This window comes from Grampus griseus, assembly GCF_964374135.1.
Source record: "Grampus griseus genome assembly, chromosome: 2".
Lineage (NCBI taxonomy): Eukaryota > Metazoa > Chordata > Mammalia > Artiodactyla > Delphinidae > Grampus > Grampus griseus.
The window spans coordinates 69705039-69726957 of NC_139018.1; the positions used below are offsets into that span (position 1 = coordinate 69705039).

The window sequence follows — 21919 nt, forward strand, 5'->3', positions numbered from 1 at the left end:
AAGTAGAGGAGAGCTACCCTGAGCCTCAGTGAATCTATGGGATGAGGCAAAGCTATTGCAGTCCAGGGCACACCAAGAAAGGATAGCTTAGTTAAAGCAATAAACTTTCAGTCCCTACTTCTAAAAGGCAGAATTCTAGGAGTAACGGCGTATCATAAATCACTTGCTGTCACAATGAGGAAAGCCCTATTTAAAAACATCTTGCTTCCCTGGTGGCGCTGTGGTTAAGAATCCGCCTGCCAATGCAGGGGACACAGGTTCGAGCCCTGGTCCGGGAAGAACCCACATGCCATGGAGCAACTAAGCCCGGGCGCCACAACTACTGAGCCTGTGCTCTAGAGCCTGCGAGCCACAACTACTGAAGCTTACATACCTAGAGCCCATGCTCCACAACAGAAGCCACCGCGATGAGAAGCCTGCACACCGCAAGGAAGAGTAGCCCCGGCTCGCTGCAAATAAAGAAAGCCCGCATGCAGCAGCAAAGACCCAATGCAGCCAAAAATAAATAAAAATAAAATAAATAAATGAAAGCATCTTAATCTATATAATCAGATTAAGTTATCCTGCATTGCTATTGTCTGATCTGTCTGTTAAAGGCAAATGGGATTCCTTTCTGGATAAAAATGATATCCTACAGGGCCTTGTTTATTTCCACAGTTTTTCAAATACAATATCTATGACTTAATCAAAACTCATTAGATTAGCTAATTTAGGAAGTGACAATCAGTGTGAGTATACTAAGAAAAACAATAGGTAATACAGACAGAGTATCTAGAAAGACAGATTTAAAAATAACTATGTTTAATATGTTTAATTAAAGATAAGGTTAAGAATATTTTCAGATAACTATAAAAAGAACAAAATGAAAATATTAGAACTGAAAAATACTACTGTTGAAATAGAGAACTCAGTGAATGGATTTAATAGTAAATTAGGCGTAGCTAAAGGGAAAATTAATAAACTTGAATGTAGATTAAGAGAAATTTTCCTGGATAAAACATGGAGAGAATAAAGGATAGAAAATAAATATGGAAAACAGATGAAAAGATACAAAGGATCCTGTGGGAAGATTCTAACATACATGTAATGAGAGTCTCAGAAAAGGAGAAAGAAAATGAAGTAGAAGCAAGATAACAGCTGAGAACCTTTCGAAACCAATGAAGAACAAGAAGTGATAGATTCAGAGAGCCCTAATCACCTTAAACAGGATATCTTACAAGAAAACCACACCCAGAAAGAACAGAAAAACTGCCAAAGATAAAGACTTGTATTTAAAGCAGCCAGAGGGGGAAAAAATGACAAATTATTTTCAAAGGAGCATGTAATATAATCAGCAATGTAATGGCTGATTTTGTAACTAAAACAATGGGACCTAAAAGACAGTAACATGGTATCTTTAATTCCTAAATGGAAATGACCGGAAACCTAAATTCTTTGTCCAGGAATATTATCCTTCAAAGATTATTGCTTCAAGGCAAAATAAGTATATGTTTAAACATTAAAATCTGAGAGACTTCGTAACTAATAAAACTATATTCATAAAAATGTTAAGAGGTATTACTTTCAGGGAGAAGGAAAATGATTCCTGTGAAAAGACATTTGTAGATGCAGAAAACAATGACGTTCAATAGAAAGGGTAAATACATGTGAAAATCTAAAGGCATATTGACTGTACAAAGATGATAATGTCCAGTACTGTATAAAACATATGGAAAATTAAAAATAATGTAACAACATACAAGTTGAGTGGGATAACTGAGTTAAAGTGTCATAAGGTTTTGTGTTTTTATACCAAAATAAACACCAATTAGGATAAATAGAAAGTAAAGACTAAGATGCACACTTGCTTAATTGTAAGTTGACTACTTCAAGTAAAAGTTGAAGATTACCAAATTATATTTTTAAAAAATTGTATGCTGCTTACCAGAGACACCTTTAAAACATAAAAATACAGTGATTTAAAGTAAAGGTAATGAAAAAATATACTATGCAAATACGAATGAAAAGAAAGCTGAAACAGTTATAATAATAACAGACATAGTAGAAATAGGCAAAAACCATTACCAGAAATGAAAAGAAATTCTTAAAGATAAAAGGATAATTTCATAAGGAAAATGTAACAAATCTAAATCTATGTGGAAATGTAAAGAAAAAATATGTTGATTATAATGGGATATCTAAGACTCCTCTCTCTCAGAAACATATAACACTATAACACAAAAGACAGTAGCAATAAAAATATTTGAACTAAATAATTAACAAAATTAATTTATTATATATGTGGAATAATTTACCCAACAATATATGATTACATATTTATTATTCAAATATACTTGAGACATTTTCACAGTGGACTATAGCTTGGGCCATGAAGTAAGTCCCAAAATTTCAATTTTATTTATTTATTTATTTATTTATTTATTTATTTATTTATTTATTTATTTTAACGTCTTTATTGGGGTGTAATTGCTTTACAATGGTGTGTTAGTTTTTGCTTTATAACAAAGTGAATCAGTTATACATATACATATGTTCCCATATCTCTTCCCTCTTGCGTCTCCCTCCCTCCCACCCTCCCTATCCCACCCCTCCAGGCGGTCACAAAGCACTGAGCTGATATCCCTGTGCCATGCGGCTGCTTCCCACTAGCTATCTACCTTACATTTGTTAGTGTATATATGTCTATGCCTCTCTCTCGCCCTGTCACAGCTCATCCTTCCCCCTCCCCATATCCTCAAGTCTGTTCTCCAGTAGGTCTGTGTCCTTATTCCTGTCTTACCCCTAGGTTCTTCATGACATTTTCTTTTTCTTAAATTCCACCAAAATTTCAATTTTGGAAAGTTTATTTTTCCAAATATGCTTGGGGCATTTCAAAAACAGGTCAATAATACAAGTCTTAACATTTCAAGGAATTGAAATTTGAGAGCAAGTATTCTCATCACTATCGGATTGTTTGAAATTAGTAACCAAATTTTAATGAGCCTATCCTTTGAGGCTTGGTAATTTACCTAGTGTGTTTCTACCTAGGCAACCCCTGTCATAAAGAATAAATGAAAAATAAAAAGTAGCATATATTTTGAAGAAAATTATTATTAAAATATCACATATAAAATTTGCATGCAAGTAAAAAGTTCGTAGATAAAAAATTCATAACTTTAATTTCAGATATTAGGAAAGAAGATAACCTAGAAATCAGTAATCTATAAATTTCTAGAAGTTAGAAGATGAACAGCATATTAAATCCCCATCATAAACAAAAGAATGAAGCTGTTTGTAAAATCAAGAAATTTCTGAAAGACCTGATCAATCAAATAATTGAGACAAGGCATAAAAACCAATGTCAGTATTGGAAAGAGTGATATAACTTCTGACTTTTGATATTAAAAAGTTAACTGGTTAAAGTTGATTTAATGTTTGAAGAGAGATCAATGTAACTCACCACATTAACAAAAATAGAAAAAACATATCATCATTTCAATGGATGCAGGGTATTAAATTAAGTGAGATAAGTCAGACAGAAAGAAAATACTGTTTGATACTACTTTATATGTGGAATCTAAAAAAGCCAACTTGAAACAGAGAGTAAAATGGTGGTTACCAGGGACTGGGGGTGGGGATATTAAGAAGATGTTAGTCAAAGTGTACAAACTTGCATGTAGAAGATGAAAAAAGAATGTTCAGCAAAGGCAAATCTATAGAGATGGAAAATGGACTGATGCTTGACCAGGGTGGTGATGCGGGGGGCCTAATGGGGATTAATAGTAAATGGCAAGAAGGATCTTATTAGGGTGATGAAAATGTTCTAAAACTGACTTGTGATTTTTGTATGACTCAGGAAATTTATTAAAAACCATTGAACTGTAAAACAAAAAAGAAAGAAAAACTGTTCATTTTCAAATGAGTTTGAGAAAAATGGGTTAATAAAAGTAATGCAAGTTTCATTCATAAAGCCTTTTCCTCATTAGTATACTTACATTAATGTAAGCTGTGAATCTCTAAAGAGGCATGAAGTATACATTTTTTAATCATTTGTGTGTGTGTGTGTTAGGCTGGGGCAGGGTATATGGGAAAGTATCAAGGAACATATCTTGGGAGAGAGATTTATAGAGCAGTCTTTTAATGCCAATCATTCTCAAACAAATATTTTTGTCTTCATTAGCCAGGCACTGTTCTAAGATACAACAGTGGAAGAAGAGTCAAATATTTTTGCCCTCATTGAGTTTACATTCTCATGTGGGAACTCAGACATATTCAAGATAAATAAGTAACATATGTATTATGTTAGATATTGGTAGGTGATAATGACAAAAATAAAATATAGAAGGGATACTGTAATTGTTGGGGTGAATTGAGATTTTTTATAAGATTGCCTGAAAAATACTAACTGAGAAAGCATCTTTAGAGCAAAGTTCTAAAGTAAGAGACTGAACTCTAGATATCTGTGGAAGAACATTCCAGGTAGGGGGAATAGGACTTTCTCTGATATAGGAATATGACTGACACGTTTAGGAAATAAAGAGTCTAGTATGAAAATTAACAAGTGAGAAAACAGAAGTCTGTTCATGTGGGCCATTGTAAAGATGCTGGCTTTGACTCTATGATGGAGAGTCATTGGAGGTTTTTGAAAGGGGAAGGGCTACATTCTAGTAAACTTGCTGTTGTGTTGAGAATATACTAAAGGAGGGCAAGTCTGGAAGTAGGGAGATAAATTTGGGGTGAGAGATAATGGTGAGTAGGACAAGAATGATAGCAATTAAGGTAGTAAGACATAAGATGTAGATTCTTGGATATATTTTGAAGGCAGTCCCTGCAGAATGTCTTGTCAGATAGGATTGAGACTCTAAACATTACACTAGTTCTGTAAGAAGGGTATTGCTATCAACTCCTATTAGATCTCGATACTATTTTAAACGCTTCTGATTTGAAACACAAAGTAGCTGGCTCAAAATGGAAGGACATACCGCATTAGTTCTGCGATCATGTGTCAGGATAAAGAGAAATTGCTCTCTAGATTATCCCATCATTTACTGGAAAAATATTATTAGGTGCCAAGTGATGTATTCTATAAAAATTTCCTATGTGCATAGAAATTGCTTTTTCCCTGTTCAGATTCCATCTCCTTGACATGTATAATGACTTCTTCTGTAGGTACTAAAACTTTATACATATCTCTATTTTCAATAATATCATTGTATTGTAGCTATTTCTTAACATGTATTTCTCTTCCATCTGACTGTGAATATTATCTCACTCATTTTCATGATTTCTTGACCCTAATCCACTGACCTGCATTAGGTATTATTCAATAAATTTTCTCCTGACTGAACCAGTTCTTGAAACATTCAACCTTATGTAATTCAGTCCATATTCTATTTTAAAACGTAGACTAGAACTCAGAGAAGATCTAGTCTGATGATCTTCAATGCCGTAGTAGTATTGCCTCAAATTTTAGTTTGTATCAGGATACTTAGCAAAGCTTTCTAAAAGACAGACTTCGGGACCCCATCCACAGAATTTATGATTCATTTGATTCAGTGGGTATGGAGTTGGCATTAAGAATTTGCTCTTCTAGTTGTGGTGCATATATACAATGGAATATTATTCAGCCATAAGAAATGAGGAAATCCTACCATTTGTGACAACATGGATAGACTTTGAAGGCATTATGTGAAGTGAAATAAGTCAGACAGAGAAGGTCAAATACTGTATGATCTCATTTATATGTGGAGTCGAACAAAGCAAAATACAAGCAAACAAAAGTTATAGAAAAAGAAATCAGATGTGTGGTTACCAGAGACAGGTGGTGGGGGAAGAGGGGATTGGAGGAAGGTGGTCAAAAGGTACAAACTTCAGTTATAAGATAAACAAGTACTAGGGATGTGATGTACAACATGATGCTATATGATATATAGGAAATTTGTTGAGAGTAAATCCTAAGAGTTCTTATCACAAGGAGAAAATTTTTTTTCCTTTTATCTTTTCTCCTTTTTTAATTGTATCTACATGAGAAGATGGATGTTAGCAGAACTTATTGTGGTAATCATTTCGCAATATATATAAATCAAATCATCATGCTGTACGCCTTAAACTTATACAATGATGTAAGTCCATTATTTCTCAATAAAACTGGAAAAATTGCACTTCTGTTTCCACGTGACGCTGATATGGCTGTCCCAGAAACCATGTTGAGGACCCCTGCCCTAAGGGTTTCTATAGGACTGTTTATGGAAAAAGAATTGGAGTAGAGAGTGAGCAGGACTATGCCGAATAAAGTGTCATTATCTTCAAGTTCCTGATTTATAGGCACCACTAATACATTTCTGTGTTAAATGATTTTGATCATGAGAGAAAAGAGAATCATACAGGTTATGTTAAGCAAAAAGGAGAATTTGTTATAACAGTTTATTACTTGTATAAATCAGAACAGGAAAGAGATCAAGATCTCAGGGTAGCTCCAGGAACTGCTCTTTCCTTCCCTATTTTGCTGTCTCTTAACCTGCCTGCACTTTTTCACAAACTATTCTGTCTTTTACTTCATTCTTGATTCTCCATCTAACAAGTGGAATTGTCCACTTACTTTTGTATGCTTCAGTACAAATCAAGAGAGAGATTGTCTAATTAGCTCAGCTCATCGTCATCAATTGATTTAAAAGAACCTATCCATAGGCAACATCAGGGGTGAGTAGGTTGAGCCCTGCTGATCTATTTAGGGGTTACCCATGGATAAAGTTCAACCTAGCACCCTTTCCCTGAGCGGAGGTCCACAGGCAGGACCACATCTGCTAAAGGAGGATGTTGGACATTTTGGACCCTGTGGCAGACATATCCAGCAGAATATTCCTAAAACTCAGATTTTTGGGAGAAAGAAAATCAAGCAGGAAAATTCTTGTTTAACTAGTGAGAGACATGGATATGAAAAGAGATGTCACAGTTCTTAGAAAAAGGTTAAGAAAATAAAAGGTATTCAGCTTTATGGTATTTCCTTTTCTTGACAATCAAGTTTTTCTGGCTCTACTTACAGCATAAATGATGTTGGAGTGCAGAGACAGAACATAGATCTGCCTTTATTTCCTTTTACTTTTGAACTCACTTGAAAGTCACACGAGGAATCACTAGTAATGCAAAGAAGAAAGAAACTTATGTGGAGCCAAATGCTGTTGGAGGTTGTATTTGTCCAGTGGGAGCCCAGAGTGTGGACCCCTAGCAAATTTGGCTCTAGAATGTTAGTATCTTTTTTCTTTTCAAGTGTAAATCATTCCTATGATTCCTGCTGAGAAAAACTGACTGTGATTAGTTGATCTCTTTCTTGCAAAATAAGATTTAGGCACAGAAAATAAGTTTATGCTGTCTTGGTAGGTGGCCTATTACAGATTCCATTGCATGTTAGGATGCTGGGAGAGACAACTGATTATACTCATTATGGATTTTTTTTTTCCTATGGGAGCCAGCTGCAAGAGGACAGGTCGCAGTCTGCTAAGGGATCTCTAGCGCATTTTTCTGTGTTTGGTTCTTTTCCTTAGGGAAGGTTTGTGATCACATTAGAACTTGGTATTGTCTACTGGAATAGAACAGGACTTTGATTTTCTTTCACCTGTCTGAATAGCTTTGCTTTAACGTTGAGAATAAAAGACAAATTGAAGGAATCTTCCTCCTTCCCTCTCTCGGAATCAATTACCTCTGCTCAAATAGCTTACTTTGGGAAGTTTTAGGGCATCCAATAAATTCATTTACATACTCTCAAGAAATGATTAGCATCCTGGTGGAGTAAGAGAGCACAGGACTGATTTACCTCACTGTTTCTTTCCTTGTGGCTATCTGACCAATAAGAGTGCATATATGTTGAACTGGGTACATTGGTCTCTTGCAGTTACGTGCAAAAAAAACTTGCTGAGTTAATGAACTGTGGCTGAGCAGCAAAGAAGATGAGGGTAGCATAATGAAAGCAGCTAAGGATCTTTGTTCCTCTCTTTAAGTCACCTCTTTACCCGGAGACCACTCAGACTCATCTAGGCCAAGACCCAGAGAGAGCATACTGCTTCTGTTTAATTAGTATAGGTCAAGATCATAGTATTTTCTTTTGAACCTGTGGCTCCTCAGGAAAAGATGAGCTGACCACAGCGTAGCCCTCTGGATATGAAATAGAGCATAATTATTTCAGATATTCCAAACATGTGCAACTTCTGCTTTGATTTTACACTTACTTTGTCCTTTTTTTCCACTTAATTTTCTAGTACACTGCACAGCTATGCTAATTCGGCATGGATGCTAACTATAAGGTCAGAGCATCTCACTTTGGTCTCTGCTTGATTGCTTATCACCTTTCCTGAATGCCATTTCTATTTACTCTATGCATCTGAGCTCATGTCGGCACTGCGTCCCCTTGGCAGGCTGCTGTTCTTGTTTTTCTCTCCTTCCAAGCAGCTGTTCAATAATTTCACATGACATAATGTAAATGGATTTCCTATTCACGAGGGAAGAAAGTGAGTCCCCATAATCTTGGACCATCTTCCATCACAGATTTCTTTTATCCAATGATCAGAACAGGTTCTCTGGTTTTTATATTTATAATCTCTGTTGTACAAAAGCATTGCGAGGAGAATTATCCAAATATTTATATTTCCTTTTTTTCATCACGTGGCACCTTCACAATACACTTTGCAAGTCATTTCAATGTTTATTATAAATCGATGGACCCGTTCCCTGGTTTCTCATTCACTGACACCTGCAAATAATCAGTGAAGATAATTAGGCACAAGAATAGACACAGTGCTACATAAATTAGTTTGGAAGCATTCTTGTATGGGGTAGATTTGTAAAAATTATGTTTCTATGTGTAACGTTTATGTGAGGAAAAAACCCTCCAGGCTCTTAATGTAACTCTTGATTTGTGCAGTTGATTTTAAAAAATAGAGTAAAAGTCAAATATTAAGGTGCTTTGGCTTCAGTTTTTGGCACACAAAGAAATCTCCCTGGTCCCCAAATGGAGAACAACATTAACCAGCATGCTGTGATTTTGTACAATTTCTAACACTACTTTGATTTGAGGTTTTAAATACCATATGGCAAATTCATAAACACTCTGAGTGAACATTTTTTTCTGAGAAGTAATATGAGATTACCACTTACCTGAGACTTAGGGAAATCAAAAAAGACGTGCATTTTCTGGATGTGTGGCTTCTGTTAGGGATTTTTGGAAACTCTGCCAGAAGCTATTTAAGAATTCTCGTGTTGATGCCTGGCAAACAAGAACCATACAGAATGTAGGCAATATATGTTTCCTAAAGAAGTAATACATAATTATAAGGGTGGATTTTATTATTTATTTGTCCTTTTCTATTAAGTTAAAAATATATAAACCCATTGAAATAATAATCTGTTGATTGCACTATCTTCAGAATAATATTTCTGGAAGACAAATATGATCTTCTGATATCGCTAATTAAAACCCAATTCCCTACAGGGAAAATTCTAATCTTGTTGTTTTGCCATCCAATTCTTAAAATGTCCTGACCCCAAACCATTTTTTGAGTTATGTTTTCTGTATTTTGACTTTTTCCTTGTCATATGCCGTATATTACAAATTATTACCTAGTCCCTAAGGTGACCATTTTTATTGTGGTATCTCTTCTCTTTCCTCAATATGGATCCCATATTTATAATTAAAACCCAGTTAAAAAAGAAAACAACTACTGACACACCTATCTCTAATCCACCTCCTCAATGAGTTGTACAATTAAAGAGAGTTAATATATCTTTAAATGCGTCTACCAGTGCTTTCAAAAGATTCAGACACATAGTAGACTCTCAATACATGACTGATTTAAAAAACAATACATGGATGAATTAATGGTATCTATCCTACACTTCATGCGTAAACATTTTATTTCCAAAGTATAGTTTGTAAAACACTAAATCTCTTCCAAATACAATAACTTCTGAGGTCAGGTTTTAAGTAATCCCCCAGGAACATCGAACATTATGAGATTGCCTTTGCACTAGCATTATCTTTTATGACCTAAAACAAACCCTTAGATTTTTAACCCAGGGCTAAATTTGCCTTTATTTAATGTACATGACATAAAAAATGGATATAGTTTTCATAGTCCAAAGTATATATAAAGCCAGAAAACTTGAAAGACAGAGAAGGGGACAAATAAAGAGGGATTACAAAAATGACAGCTGAGAATGCTAAAACAAAGTATGCTTTATTATACATTTTAAAGCAGTAATTAAAGTTCACAGTGGATGTTCTGAGTCATCAAGAAAAACCTTGTGCGTATCCTCCATTTAAGGAGGAAGAAAACTAATACATTATAAAACTATCATAATAATGGTGAAGGCAAGCAAAGTCTGCCTGCCTGAATTTTAAATTGTAAATGCATTTGCAGATGATTTGTGTGAAATACTTCATCCTTCTAAGTTGTCAGAGATGTTGGGAGTTGCAGAAATTACTAATCATGTATTGCTGGAATGTCCTGAAGCACAGATGCTTCTGAACTTTTATTGGACTCAGGAAGTCACAGGAACTCTGAACTTTTAATGGATCTGGGAAGTAGAATCAAGGCAGAAAATTTTCAGCTCAAGTATGGTTTTAACTAATAAAGGCTCAATATGGAAAAATCTGAGTTCTGGCCATGATATGACAGGAAACAAAGTGAATGCAGACGGCTCCATCAGTAGGCCTATAGCACAAAGCCCTGTAACAGTGAGGCAATGGAAATATCTGTATGAATAACTAATGAATAACTAAATAACTTGAAATGTGCATTTTTGGTGATTTCTCACTGACTCAGAAGCACCCTGAGGGCAGGATTTATGTATGATTTGTTCAGCATGATATATAACTGATGCCAAGCACAGGACCTTGCACATAGTAGGCTCTAAATAGTATCTGTTGAGTGAATGAATGGATGTTACACATTGTTACATATGTAACACAATGTGGTTACACATTGTTTTTACCATAACCTTATCACTGATATTGTGAACCCAAAACATATTGTTCAGAGATAGGTATTTTTATTCCTTTTAGACTAATGAGGGACAAGTACACAAATAGAAGAGATAATACAGTTTTTGAACTTAATTGGAGCTAACATTTGTTTATTTCTATAAGTGATCTTTTCTTTTTTCTTAATAAGGTATCTTAAAAAAACCCAGCCATTTACATCTTTTTTCAGATTTGTAAAGTAAAACAAATAGAAAAAGGCTATTAGAGATGTTTACAGGGTTATAGAAGCCAAAATGGCAAAAACTGGAGGCAGTAATTTACTCAATTACTGGAGGAGTAATTTACTCTCGGGTTACTAAGAGAACTATTACAGAGCTTTTGCTACATTAGCACTGTGTTTCCCTGATAAAGAACACTTTTACAGAAGCTGACATTTTAAAGCATTCTGTTAGGCAAATCCAATTACTTCATTCAAAAGACAAGTTCACTATACACTTAAAAAATTAGTCATCTGTGCTTCTCAGAAAAAATTTGGAAAGTGAGAAAAAATGTGAAATATCATCATAAGCCTACTATGTAAACAATATTGTTATCATATCGTGGTATATTTCCTTTCCTATCTTTATCTTTTTCTATCCATAGGTAATCATATGTTTCCTGATTTTTCTATTTGTAGTATATTAAAAGATTTTTTTCTGCTAGTATATAATCTATTAATTAAAGAGTTGCCTAATAATGATTCTACTTCTGGGCAAAATGGAATAATAGAAACTAGATATACCATCTCACCCAAAACAATAATTAAAAAATGAACAATGATTTTCGAGACACTGGACATGGGCAATGAATGACAGATATTGCTGAGAGAAGGGAAACAAATGAGATAATCTCTAACATTTCTTCACCTTATTGCCTTGAGAAAATTTCCAGGCTGTGGCACAAGGAGGGGAATACACATAGAGCCTGGCTGACTCACTGAGTTGAGGAGATGAACCACAACGACTGGGAAGACAAAATGCAGCTAGAGTTCTCAGGGAAAGGTATCGGATAGGAGGGGGCTGCAGAGACAGAGCTGCAGAGTGTCCTCCTCAAATATTTAACTGAGTACTCATCAGCACATGTGTGAGAAACTACTGAGTTTGGAGAAAGAACCACCTAAAAGAATTAAAGGAGACAAATCAGTCAATAAATCAAAATTGACCTGGAACTGAAACAAATGTTAGAATTAGCAAACAGAGATATTAACACATTTATTATGACTATATTCCCTATGTTCTAAACGTTAAGTAGAATATGCATACACACACACACATACATACATACATAAATATTAGATGAGCCTCTAAAGATAAAAATGTCAGACTCTGAGATGAGAAATACACTAGATGGATAACAGATTAGACAGGACAGCAGGAAATACTAGTGAATTTAAAGATAAAATGTAGAAACTAACCAAAATGAAACACTAAAGGAAAAAGATTTTTTAAAAAAGATTGGTGTGCTGAGGAACAACTCTAAGCAACCTAATATACATGAAATTGGAGTCCTTAATAAAAAAAAAAAAAGAGAAAGTGATACAAAAATATGTAGAGAAAAAATGGCTGAAAAACTTACAAATTTGTTTAAAATACATTCCCAGTTATAAGAAGGCTAATAAACTCCCATCACAAAAAAACGAAGAACAGTAGATCAAGTTACATTATTATAATCAATATCCTATAATGAGTACTAACAAAAATTCTTAACAGGAGACAGAGAAAAAACAATGGACGTTGCATACAAAGGAACAACAGGAACATCTACCTGTCAGCAGATATCTCATTTTAAAAACTAGAACAGTGAAGCAGTGTCTTTAAAGTACTAAAAGAAAAACTAACATCTTGGAGTTCCTTACTCAGCAAAATTGAAGACTAAATAAAGATGTTTTTAGGCACACAAAATATGATAAAATTTATTATTCAAAGACTACACTATAAAATATATTAAGGAAGTTCATCAGGAAAAGGAAAACTAATTCTAGATGGAAATATGAACCTTTGCAAAGGATAAAGAGTCTCAGAAATGGTAACTACATGAGTAAATATACAAGATATATTTCTTATTTTTTAAAGGTCTTCAAAAGATAATGGACTATTTAGAGTGACACCAAAAGCACACTCAAAAAAAGAAAAAAAAAGGTAAATTGGGATATATGCATGATAGGGTTGATGTCCCTATTAGAAGAGAAAGAGATACCAGAGATCACTCTCTCCCCGTAAGCACAGAGGAAAGGCCATGTGGGGACATAGTGAGAAAGTGGATGTCTACGAGCTGGGAAGAGAGCCCTCACTATATACTTAATTTACTAGCACCTTGATTGTGGACTTATAGCCTCCAGAACTGTGAGGAAATAAATATCTATTGTTTAACCAACCCAAACTCTAGTATTTTGCCATGGCAGCCTGAGCAGACTAACGTGCCCCCTAAAATCAGAAACAATACCAGAAGGTCTGCTCTTGTCACTGCTTGTCAAAATTGTATTGGAAATTCTAGTCAGCAAAATTAGGCAATAAAAGAAGTAAAAGGAATCTGGATTGGAAAGGAAGAAGCAAAACTTCTTCTATTCACAGACAACATGATCTTATGGATTGAAAATCCTAAAGCATGCCAAAAAACCTATTAGAGCTAATAAACAAGTTCATTTGGATTGAAGAATACAAGATGAATATAGAAGAATCAATGGAGTTTCCATACATTTGCAATGAACAAACCAAAATGAAATTGAGAACCATTACAATTAGCATAACACTTCTAACAGCATCAAAAAGTATAAAATAAATAACAATTAATTTAACCAGGCAAGCGCAAGACTTGAACACTGCAAAATATTGTTGCATGAAATTAAAGAAGATCTAAATGCATGGAAAGACAGGCTGTTTTTGTGGGTGGGAAAACAATATTGTTAAGATGGCAATCTCTATCAAAATTCCAATTGTGCTTTTTTTGAGAACTGAACCAAATGAGTCTAAAACTCATTTAAAAAATTATGAGGGAGCATGAATAGTTAAAACAATCTTGAAAAAGAAGAACAAAGTTGGAATAGTCAAACTTCCCAAATTTATTTATTTATTTATAAATTTATATTTTATATTGGAGCATAGTTGATTAACAATGTTGTGTTAGTTTCAGGTGTACAGCAAAGTGATTCAGTTATACATATATATGTATCTATTCTTTTTCAAATTCTTTTCCCATTTAGGTCATTACAGAGTATTGAGCAAGAGTTCCCTGTGCCATACAGTAGATCCTTGTTGGTTTTCTATTTTAAGTATAGTAGTGGGTACATGTCAATCCCAAACTCCCAATCTATCCTTCCCCCTCCCCCCCGCCCCCGGTAACCATAAATTCATTCTCTAAGTCTGTGAGTCTGTTTCTGTTTTGTAAATAAGTTCATTTGTATCATTTTTTTAAGGTTCTGCATATAAGCTATAGCATATGATATTTGTCTTTCTCTGTCTGACTCATTTCACTTAGTATGATAATCTCCAGGTCCATCCATGTTGCTGCAAATGGCATTATTTCATTCTTTTTGATGGGTAAGTAATATTCCATTGTAAATATGTACCACATCGTTTTTATCTGTTACTCCATCAGTGGACATTTAGGTTGTTTCCATGTCTTGGCTATTGTAAACAGTGCTTCAATGAACATTGGAGTGCATGTATCCTTTTGAACCATGTTTTCCTCTGGATATATGTCCAGGAGTGGGATTGCTGGGTCATATGGTAGCTCTATTTTTAGTTTTTTTAAGAAACCTCCATTCTGTTCTCCATAGTGGCTGTACCAATTTACATTCCCACCAACAATGTAGGAAGGTTCCCTTTTCTCCACAACCTCTCCAGCATTTATTGTTGTAGATTTTTTGATGATGGCTGTTCTGACTGGTATGAGGTGATATCTCATTGTAGTTTTGATTTGCATTTCTCTAATAATTAGCAATGTTGAGCATCTTTTCATGTGCCTCTTGGCCATCTATCTGTATGTCTTCTTTGGAGAAATGTCTAATTAGGCCTTTTGGCCACTTTTTGGTTGAATTGTTTGTTTTTTTGATATTGAGCCACATGAGCTATTTATAAATTTTGGAGACTAATCCCTTGTCAGTTGCATCATTTGCACATATTTTCTCCCATTCTGTAGGTTGTCTTTTTGTCTTGTTTATGGTTTCCTTTGCTGTTCAAAAGCTTTTGAGTTTCATTAGGTCCCATTTGTTTATTTTTGGTTTTATTTCCATTACTCTAGGAGGTGGCTCAAAAATGATATTGCTGCGATTTATGTCAAAGAGTGTTCTGCCTATATTTTCCTCTAAGAGTTTTATGGTATATCGGTCTTACATTTAGGTCTTTAATCCATTTTGAGTTTCTTTTTGTGTATGGTGTTAAAGAACATTCTAATTTCATTTTTTTACATGGAATAGTCAAACTTCCCAATTTTAAACAGATCACAGAACTACAGTAATCAACACATTGTGGTACTGGTATGGATAGACATAGAGATTAACGGAATAGAATTAGAGGACAGAGTAAATCCATATATATGATTTATATTTCTATATCAATATCTAATTATATACAGATATCCATATAGATATAGATATCTCCTGCATTTTCAGTTTAGAAACCACAAGAAGAAGATGATACATAAAAAGTAATTAACTCATGTCTGAAAGCACTGTGAAAGTGGAAGGGCTGACAGGCAAAACTAAGGAAGTAGAGAAGCTTAGAGATTTAGTACCATTCTTGTAAATTCCAGAGTACTTAACTACATAGCATTTCTAAAGGACCTGTTCTGTTTTATGACTAGAATATTTTGTGGTAACAGAATGTACCAACCCAACATCTGTCCTTAGAAAGTGGCATGCCTGCTGGCTGGTGGGAAAATGGCAGCTCATTAAAAAAAAAAAAAAAAAGTGAAGTAAAAGAAAACAGTTTATGGTGAAAATGCTCCTATTGAATTAGGAGATTTCATGAAGATATTCGTCTGGTGATGGAAGATAGGACCTGAGATGTTCTCCCTAATGTGCCAAACTTTTGTCTGCTTTGTCAGTGCCTATGGATTGCCTGTAATTTTGAAATTATTAGTAAAGTTTGATACTAGCCCAGAACTCTGATTCATGTGAGTCTGATATGCCAATTCAATTCTGTGTTAGGTCAGGAGAAACAACAACAAAAATGTATAATCTGATTTTTCTTTTTAATCTTTATTGGAGTATAGTTGCTTTACCATGTTGTGTTAGTTTCTGCTGTACAGCAAAGTGAATCAGTTATATGTATACATATATCCCCTCTTTTTCAGATTTCCTTCCCATTTAGGTCACCACAGAGCATTGAGTAGAGTTCCTTGTGCTATACAGTAGGTTCTCATTAGTTATCTGTTTTATACATAGTAGTGTATATATCAATCCCAATCTCCCTATTCATCCCTCCCCCTCCCCCCTTAGTATCCATAAGTTTGTTCTTTACATCTGCTTTGCAAATAAGTTCATCTGTACCATTTTTCTAGCTCCACATATAAATGATATATTATGCTGTTTTTCTCTTTCTGACTTACCTCACTCTGTATGAAAGTCTCTAGGTCTATCCATGTCTGCAAATGAAGCAACTGACAAGGGGTTAATCTCCAAAATATACAAACAGCTCATGGAGCTCAATATCAAAAAAACAAACAACTCAACGAAAAATGGACGGAAGACCTAAATAGACATTTCTCCAAAGAATACATACAGATGACCAATAAAACATGAAAAGATGCTCAACATCACTAGCTATTAGAGAAATGCAAATCAAAACTATAATGAGGTATCACCTCACACCAGTCAGAATGGCCATCATCAGAAAATCTACAAACAGTAAATGCTGGAGAGGGTGTGGAGAAAAGGGAACCCTCCTACACTGTTGGTGGGAATGTAAATTGGTACAGCTACTATGGAGAACAGTATGGAGCTTCCTTAAAAAACTAAAAATAGAGCTACCATATGACCCAGCAATCCCAGTACTGGGCATAAACCTGGAGAAAACCATAATTCAGAAAAATACATGTACCCCATTGTTCATCGCAGCACTACTTACAATAGCCAGGACATGGAAGCAACCTAAATGTCCATCAACAGAGGAATGGTTAAGAAGATGTGGTACATATATACAATGAAATATTACTTAACCATGAAAAGGAACAAAATAATGTATAATTTGACTTTTAATTCTATATATTGTGAGTTTATTTTCAAGTTAATTTTCTGTAGTAAAGTCACAATAGATCATTTGAACTTCAGAAACATTTTTTATAGCTTTTTCTAACTTTCTTCCTCTTATTTATTTATTTATTCTTACTTTCTTTCAAAAAAATAACAGCAAGTGACACTAGTTTCTCCTTCAAGGATCTCATAATCAGTGTAAAAAATAGATTAATAAATAAAGTTATATTTTGATAAGTTCCTGATTATGATGTATGTATTATACAAATTGTTATTTACATTTATTTATCAACTTTTTAGAGGAGTAGTTATCAAAAAGAATTACCTAGCCAGTTCTATTTCCAATAGGCAATCTTAATTCTTGGAGAAATTAACAACTATTTCAGAAAAGTGAAAACCAAGATTGCTTTTGCAAAATATTTGTGGATTCCATGATTATAACTGCTCTAATCTGTGAAATATGCTCTTTAAAAAGCTGAAGACTATCAATGTGCATGAAGGGAAAATAGCACGCATTTTTTTATCTCTTCAACAAATATTTATTAGGAAGCTACTATGTTCAGTGATTCACTAAATAAATGCAGTGGTTCATCAAAGGAGAAATGATAAATATACGCTCAAAGTATTGATATAACTATTATCCTGAGAAGTAAATTTAGATGTTGAAGCAGACTTTGAGTAGTTCTTAAACTAAGGTTTAACTGTTAAAAATAGTATTTGTTTGCTATTTTACTTTAAGTGTATGGTATGCTATTCAGTTGTGTACAGCCGAATCATGAAACTAAAGATATTAATAGGACCTGATTGATATTTGTGGTATTCTTAAATTGCTCTCATTATTATAAAATATTAATATCCCTGAGGTTGAATTTATAACTTGGAAAATATTTTGTGAGATTATAATTGAGATTTTTCTAATACCATCTTAGTATGGTATCATAACCTTACCAAGTCATGGATTAATCATGAATTTTTATATTTCTCTATTAATTTATCAATATTTTAATTGATTTTTACATACACCATTTTCCTTAGTGTCTTTGTATTTTTGTTGAGGCTGTCTCTTCCATCTTCATAGTTTCTCAGTGAATCTGGAGATCATCTATTCTTTAAGGTTGAGGGCATAGATTTCACATGGTTCATGAACACTGATTTAAAGATTCCAGCCCATATTGATCAATTCATATTTTGATCTCTCATCTTTAAAGTGAAAATCATGGCCCCAAATTAATAATTCTCTTATAATTTTATATTAAAGAGTTATTGATTCAACAGATTGTAAATTTTGAGTTATATACAGAGCAGTTAAAAAATCAACGTATTAATTAAGTTGTTTTCATACCAATTTATACTTCATTTTTAATTGCTATTAATGATGATCTGGGTTTTTTAATATTCCAAGAAGGAGCACAATTATTATTTTTTAATTTTTTTAAATTTTTTTTTTGGTTTAACTACATACAATAAAAATTTTTCGTATGCAAAAAATTTGAGAAGCAAAGGGGTGGACAGTATTGGTTGTAACGGACCATTATTTGTTACAAAAGCTTTTATAGATAATAAAAATCCTTATCTTCAGAGTTGAAAGAAGTAATGACAGGAATGAATAAAGAAAAATGTGTAAAAGCGTTTAACAGAAATGTGAAGTGAAGTAGAATAACATTCAATATCCCTTGTAATCAAAGATTTGTGTATCTGTGTGTTTAAAATCCTTGCAAATGGCTAGAATCCATTACTGCTAAGGGGTGAAGAAACTGCATGAGTTAAATCAACTCCAAATTTGTGTCTAAAGCCACAGAGTTCTTGGCAATCATTCCTCCAAGAATTCTGCTTCCTGAAAGTGGAAGCAGCATGGGATTGGAACTGTTTTGCACAGATTGGTCATAGCATTGTAAAGGGTAATGGAAAAACAACCCAGCCCATGCAGGACACCTGCTTGGGGAAGGGGGCAGAGGAGACAGCCGGCTGGAAGGCCACCTGCCAATGCACAAGCTGCCCATTACCGTGGCTCCTTCTGGTAAATCACAGCACCAGCAGAATGAATGCTGATCACCTCAGCTTGCATGTTGGAATGCCCACCCACGTGCGCGGTCAGAGACTCCACTCCAAGAAAACACACGGGCCCACTGATTGCTACTCAGGGACCAAACACCAGCTTAAAAGTGAGAGGTTCAGAAGAAGCGCTGGCATTACCTAACAGCTTGTTAGAAATGCATATTCATGGGCCCAATGTACTGAATCAGAATCAGTGGAAAAGGGGCTAAGAAATTGTGTTTTAGCAAGCTCTCGAGGTGATTCTTACACACATTAAAGTTTGAGAACAAATGATGCAAAAGAAACCCAAAGCAGACTGACCTTGCATTTCTGCCCTCTGTGCATGAGGGCCTGACTCTGACCATAAAATCATAAAAGGGTTAGTAGTTTCAAAACGATAGAAACTAAGAAAAAAACAAAAATAAACCTACCACCTATCAGCCTCTCACATCAAAATATGAATGAACAGAGTCAATCTTTTATAAATTTGCTTAATTTTGTGTGAGCCAAGATCTTTATGCCATTGGAAAAAAGGAAATTCATTTATTTACTAGAATGGCACTACAAACTCACGTTTGCAGCAAAATAATCAAACCACTATCCATCGAGATACAGGAAAAAAATAAATGCACAGATTTAAGGATATTTGCTTCTCTTGAACTTTAGTAGCGGAAGGAGGGCTGTTCCATGCCCCGGAGAGCACTTATGCAACAGTACTCTGCGGGATCTGGGGACATGGTGCCCGGGCCTTCAAGAACTCGAGTTGTTCCATGTTGTCAGCTCGGGCGCGCTGCTCCCGGTGACTCGACGCCAGGCTCAGGAGCACGCTCTTCACCCGGCGCTGGACAGCTGGCCGCCCGAAGACGGTGATTTCCACCAACTTCCCGGCATGAACTGCGTCCACCGTCAGCAGGGCCTGGCTCATCCACTCCATTTCCGGAACCACGGCTCGGTCTGGGCCGAAGATGGAGTTGGTCAGCCACGCCTCCAAAGAAAACACCAGCGGGTTCCTCAGCTCCTGCACAGGAAACCACCACGGCAGGGAGCGAATCCGTGGCGGCGGAAGTGGGAACCCCAGCAGCCCGTCCCCACGGGCCTCGGTGGCGCCCGTGTCGTCGACCATGCTCGAACCGGCAGCCAAAATTATTTTAATTTCTTAAGTTTTATTTTGAAGAGTAATTAATTTCAGCTTTATTCCTTTAGCAGTAAACAATAAATGTCTACAATATATGATTATTATGATAGGTTTTGGATTGTAGCTTGGGTTAATCCAGCAACATGACTAATAAACCTGTCAAATTTTAACATGAAAAGTTTGTGAGCTAGTTGAACTAGTGGTGGTTGAATTGAAAGATGATTTAATTTAAAAAATTGTGTCATAGGAAAAAGGGAATATAAATGCAAATTCAGAATATAAATTTCACATGCATATACATTTACACAGCAGGTGTAAATACAAACACACACACGCACACTTCTAACCAATCATCAACACACTCAACTTATCCAGTGACTCATTGTGTATAGATAATTGGAAAGAGATTAGTAAGTGTATTTATCTTTTAATATAAATTGATTATATATTTATACTTATACTCTAATAAGTTCAAAATTGCATGGGGATTTATTCCACAGTTAGATACCACTTATAACAGCATAATCACTCATGGACCTTTCTAAGAAATATTTCTCAGAAAGATTTATATTATTCCTACTATTATATTACTTATAGCAATTTTTAGCTTGCATCTGTTAGATATGGATAAAGATTCCATATTTATTTTTATAGTATATCGATAATATTTCATTGTTAACAATCATGTCCATAATCTGCATTGAAAATCCTTGTTTTTCATGAATCATTGTTCATGCAACAATATAAAATACATTTATTTAGCACATAATTTGTACAAGCAACTCTGGGGTATAATAGACATAGAAGAAAATTATAAGTTTTGAGCAAAGATAAAGGATATATTTTTGAAATCTAAATAGTACTACAGAATGAATTAAAATTTAAATTCTTCCTAGCTCTATTTGTAGCATAAAGTCTCCAGACTCAGATTAAACAGTTGTGCTGCTTCTACAATATAAATATAAGATTTCCCACCATAATAGAAAGTGGGAGATTTTACTATTACAGACATATTCTGAACAATTTAATACAAATACTTTAATTTATGTCAAGCACTGTCTGAAATCCATCTGATAAACATGATACCCTTTAAAAAATTATCCAAAAATTCCATACCATTTGCAGCTATATCGATGAACCTAGAGATGATCATACTAAGCAAAGTCAGAACAGAAAGGCAAATACCATATGATATCACTTATATGTGGAATCTAAAATATGACACAAATGTACTTATCTATGAAACAGAAACAGACTCACAGACATAGAGAACAGATTTGTGGTTGCCAAGGAAGTGGGAGGTGGTGAAGGTTGGAGTGGGAATTTGCGGTTAGCAGGTGCAAACTAGTGTATATAGGATGGATAAACAACAAAGTCCCACTGTATACAACACGGAACTATATTCAATATGCTGTGATGAACCATAATGGAAAAGAATATATATATGTACATTTGAATCACTTTACTGTATACCAGAAACTAACACAAAATTGTAAGTCAAGTATGCTTCAATTTTTAAAATTGCACATTCAAAGCATTAAAAACCCACTAATAAAATCAGTAGCTATTA

General features: G+C 34.6%; 1 protein-coding gene across 1 annotated transcript; it reads right to left on the reverse strand.

The window, feature by feature from the left end:
* Window positions 1-19917: 19917 nt before the first annotated feature.
* LOC309818436 (oocyte-expressed protein homolog) lies at window positions 19918-20337 on the reverse strand (the record flags this gene model as incomplete). The annotated part of the gene is made up of 1 exon (XM_082648153.1): window positions 19918-20337. One exon carries the CDS (start codon window positions 20335-20337, stop codon window positions 19918-19920), a length of 420 nt encoding a protein of 139 aa, XP_082504279.1.
* Window positions 20338-21919: the final 1582 nt, after the last annotated feature.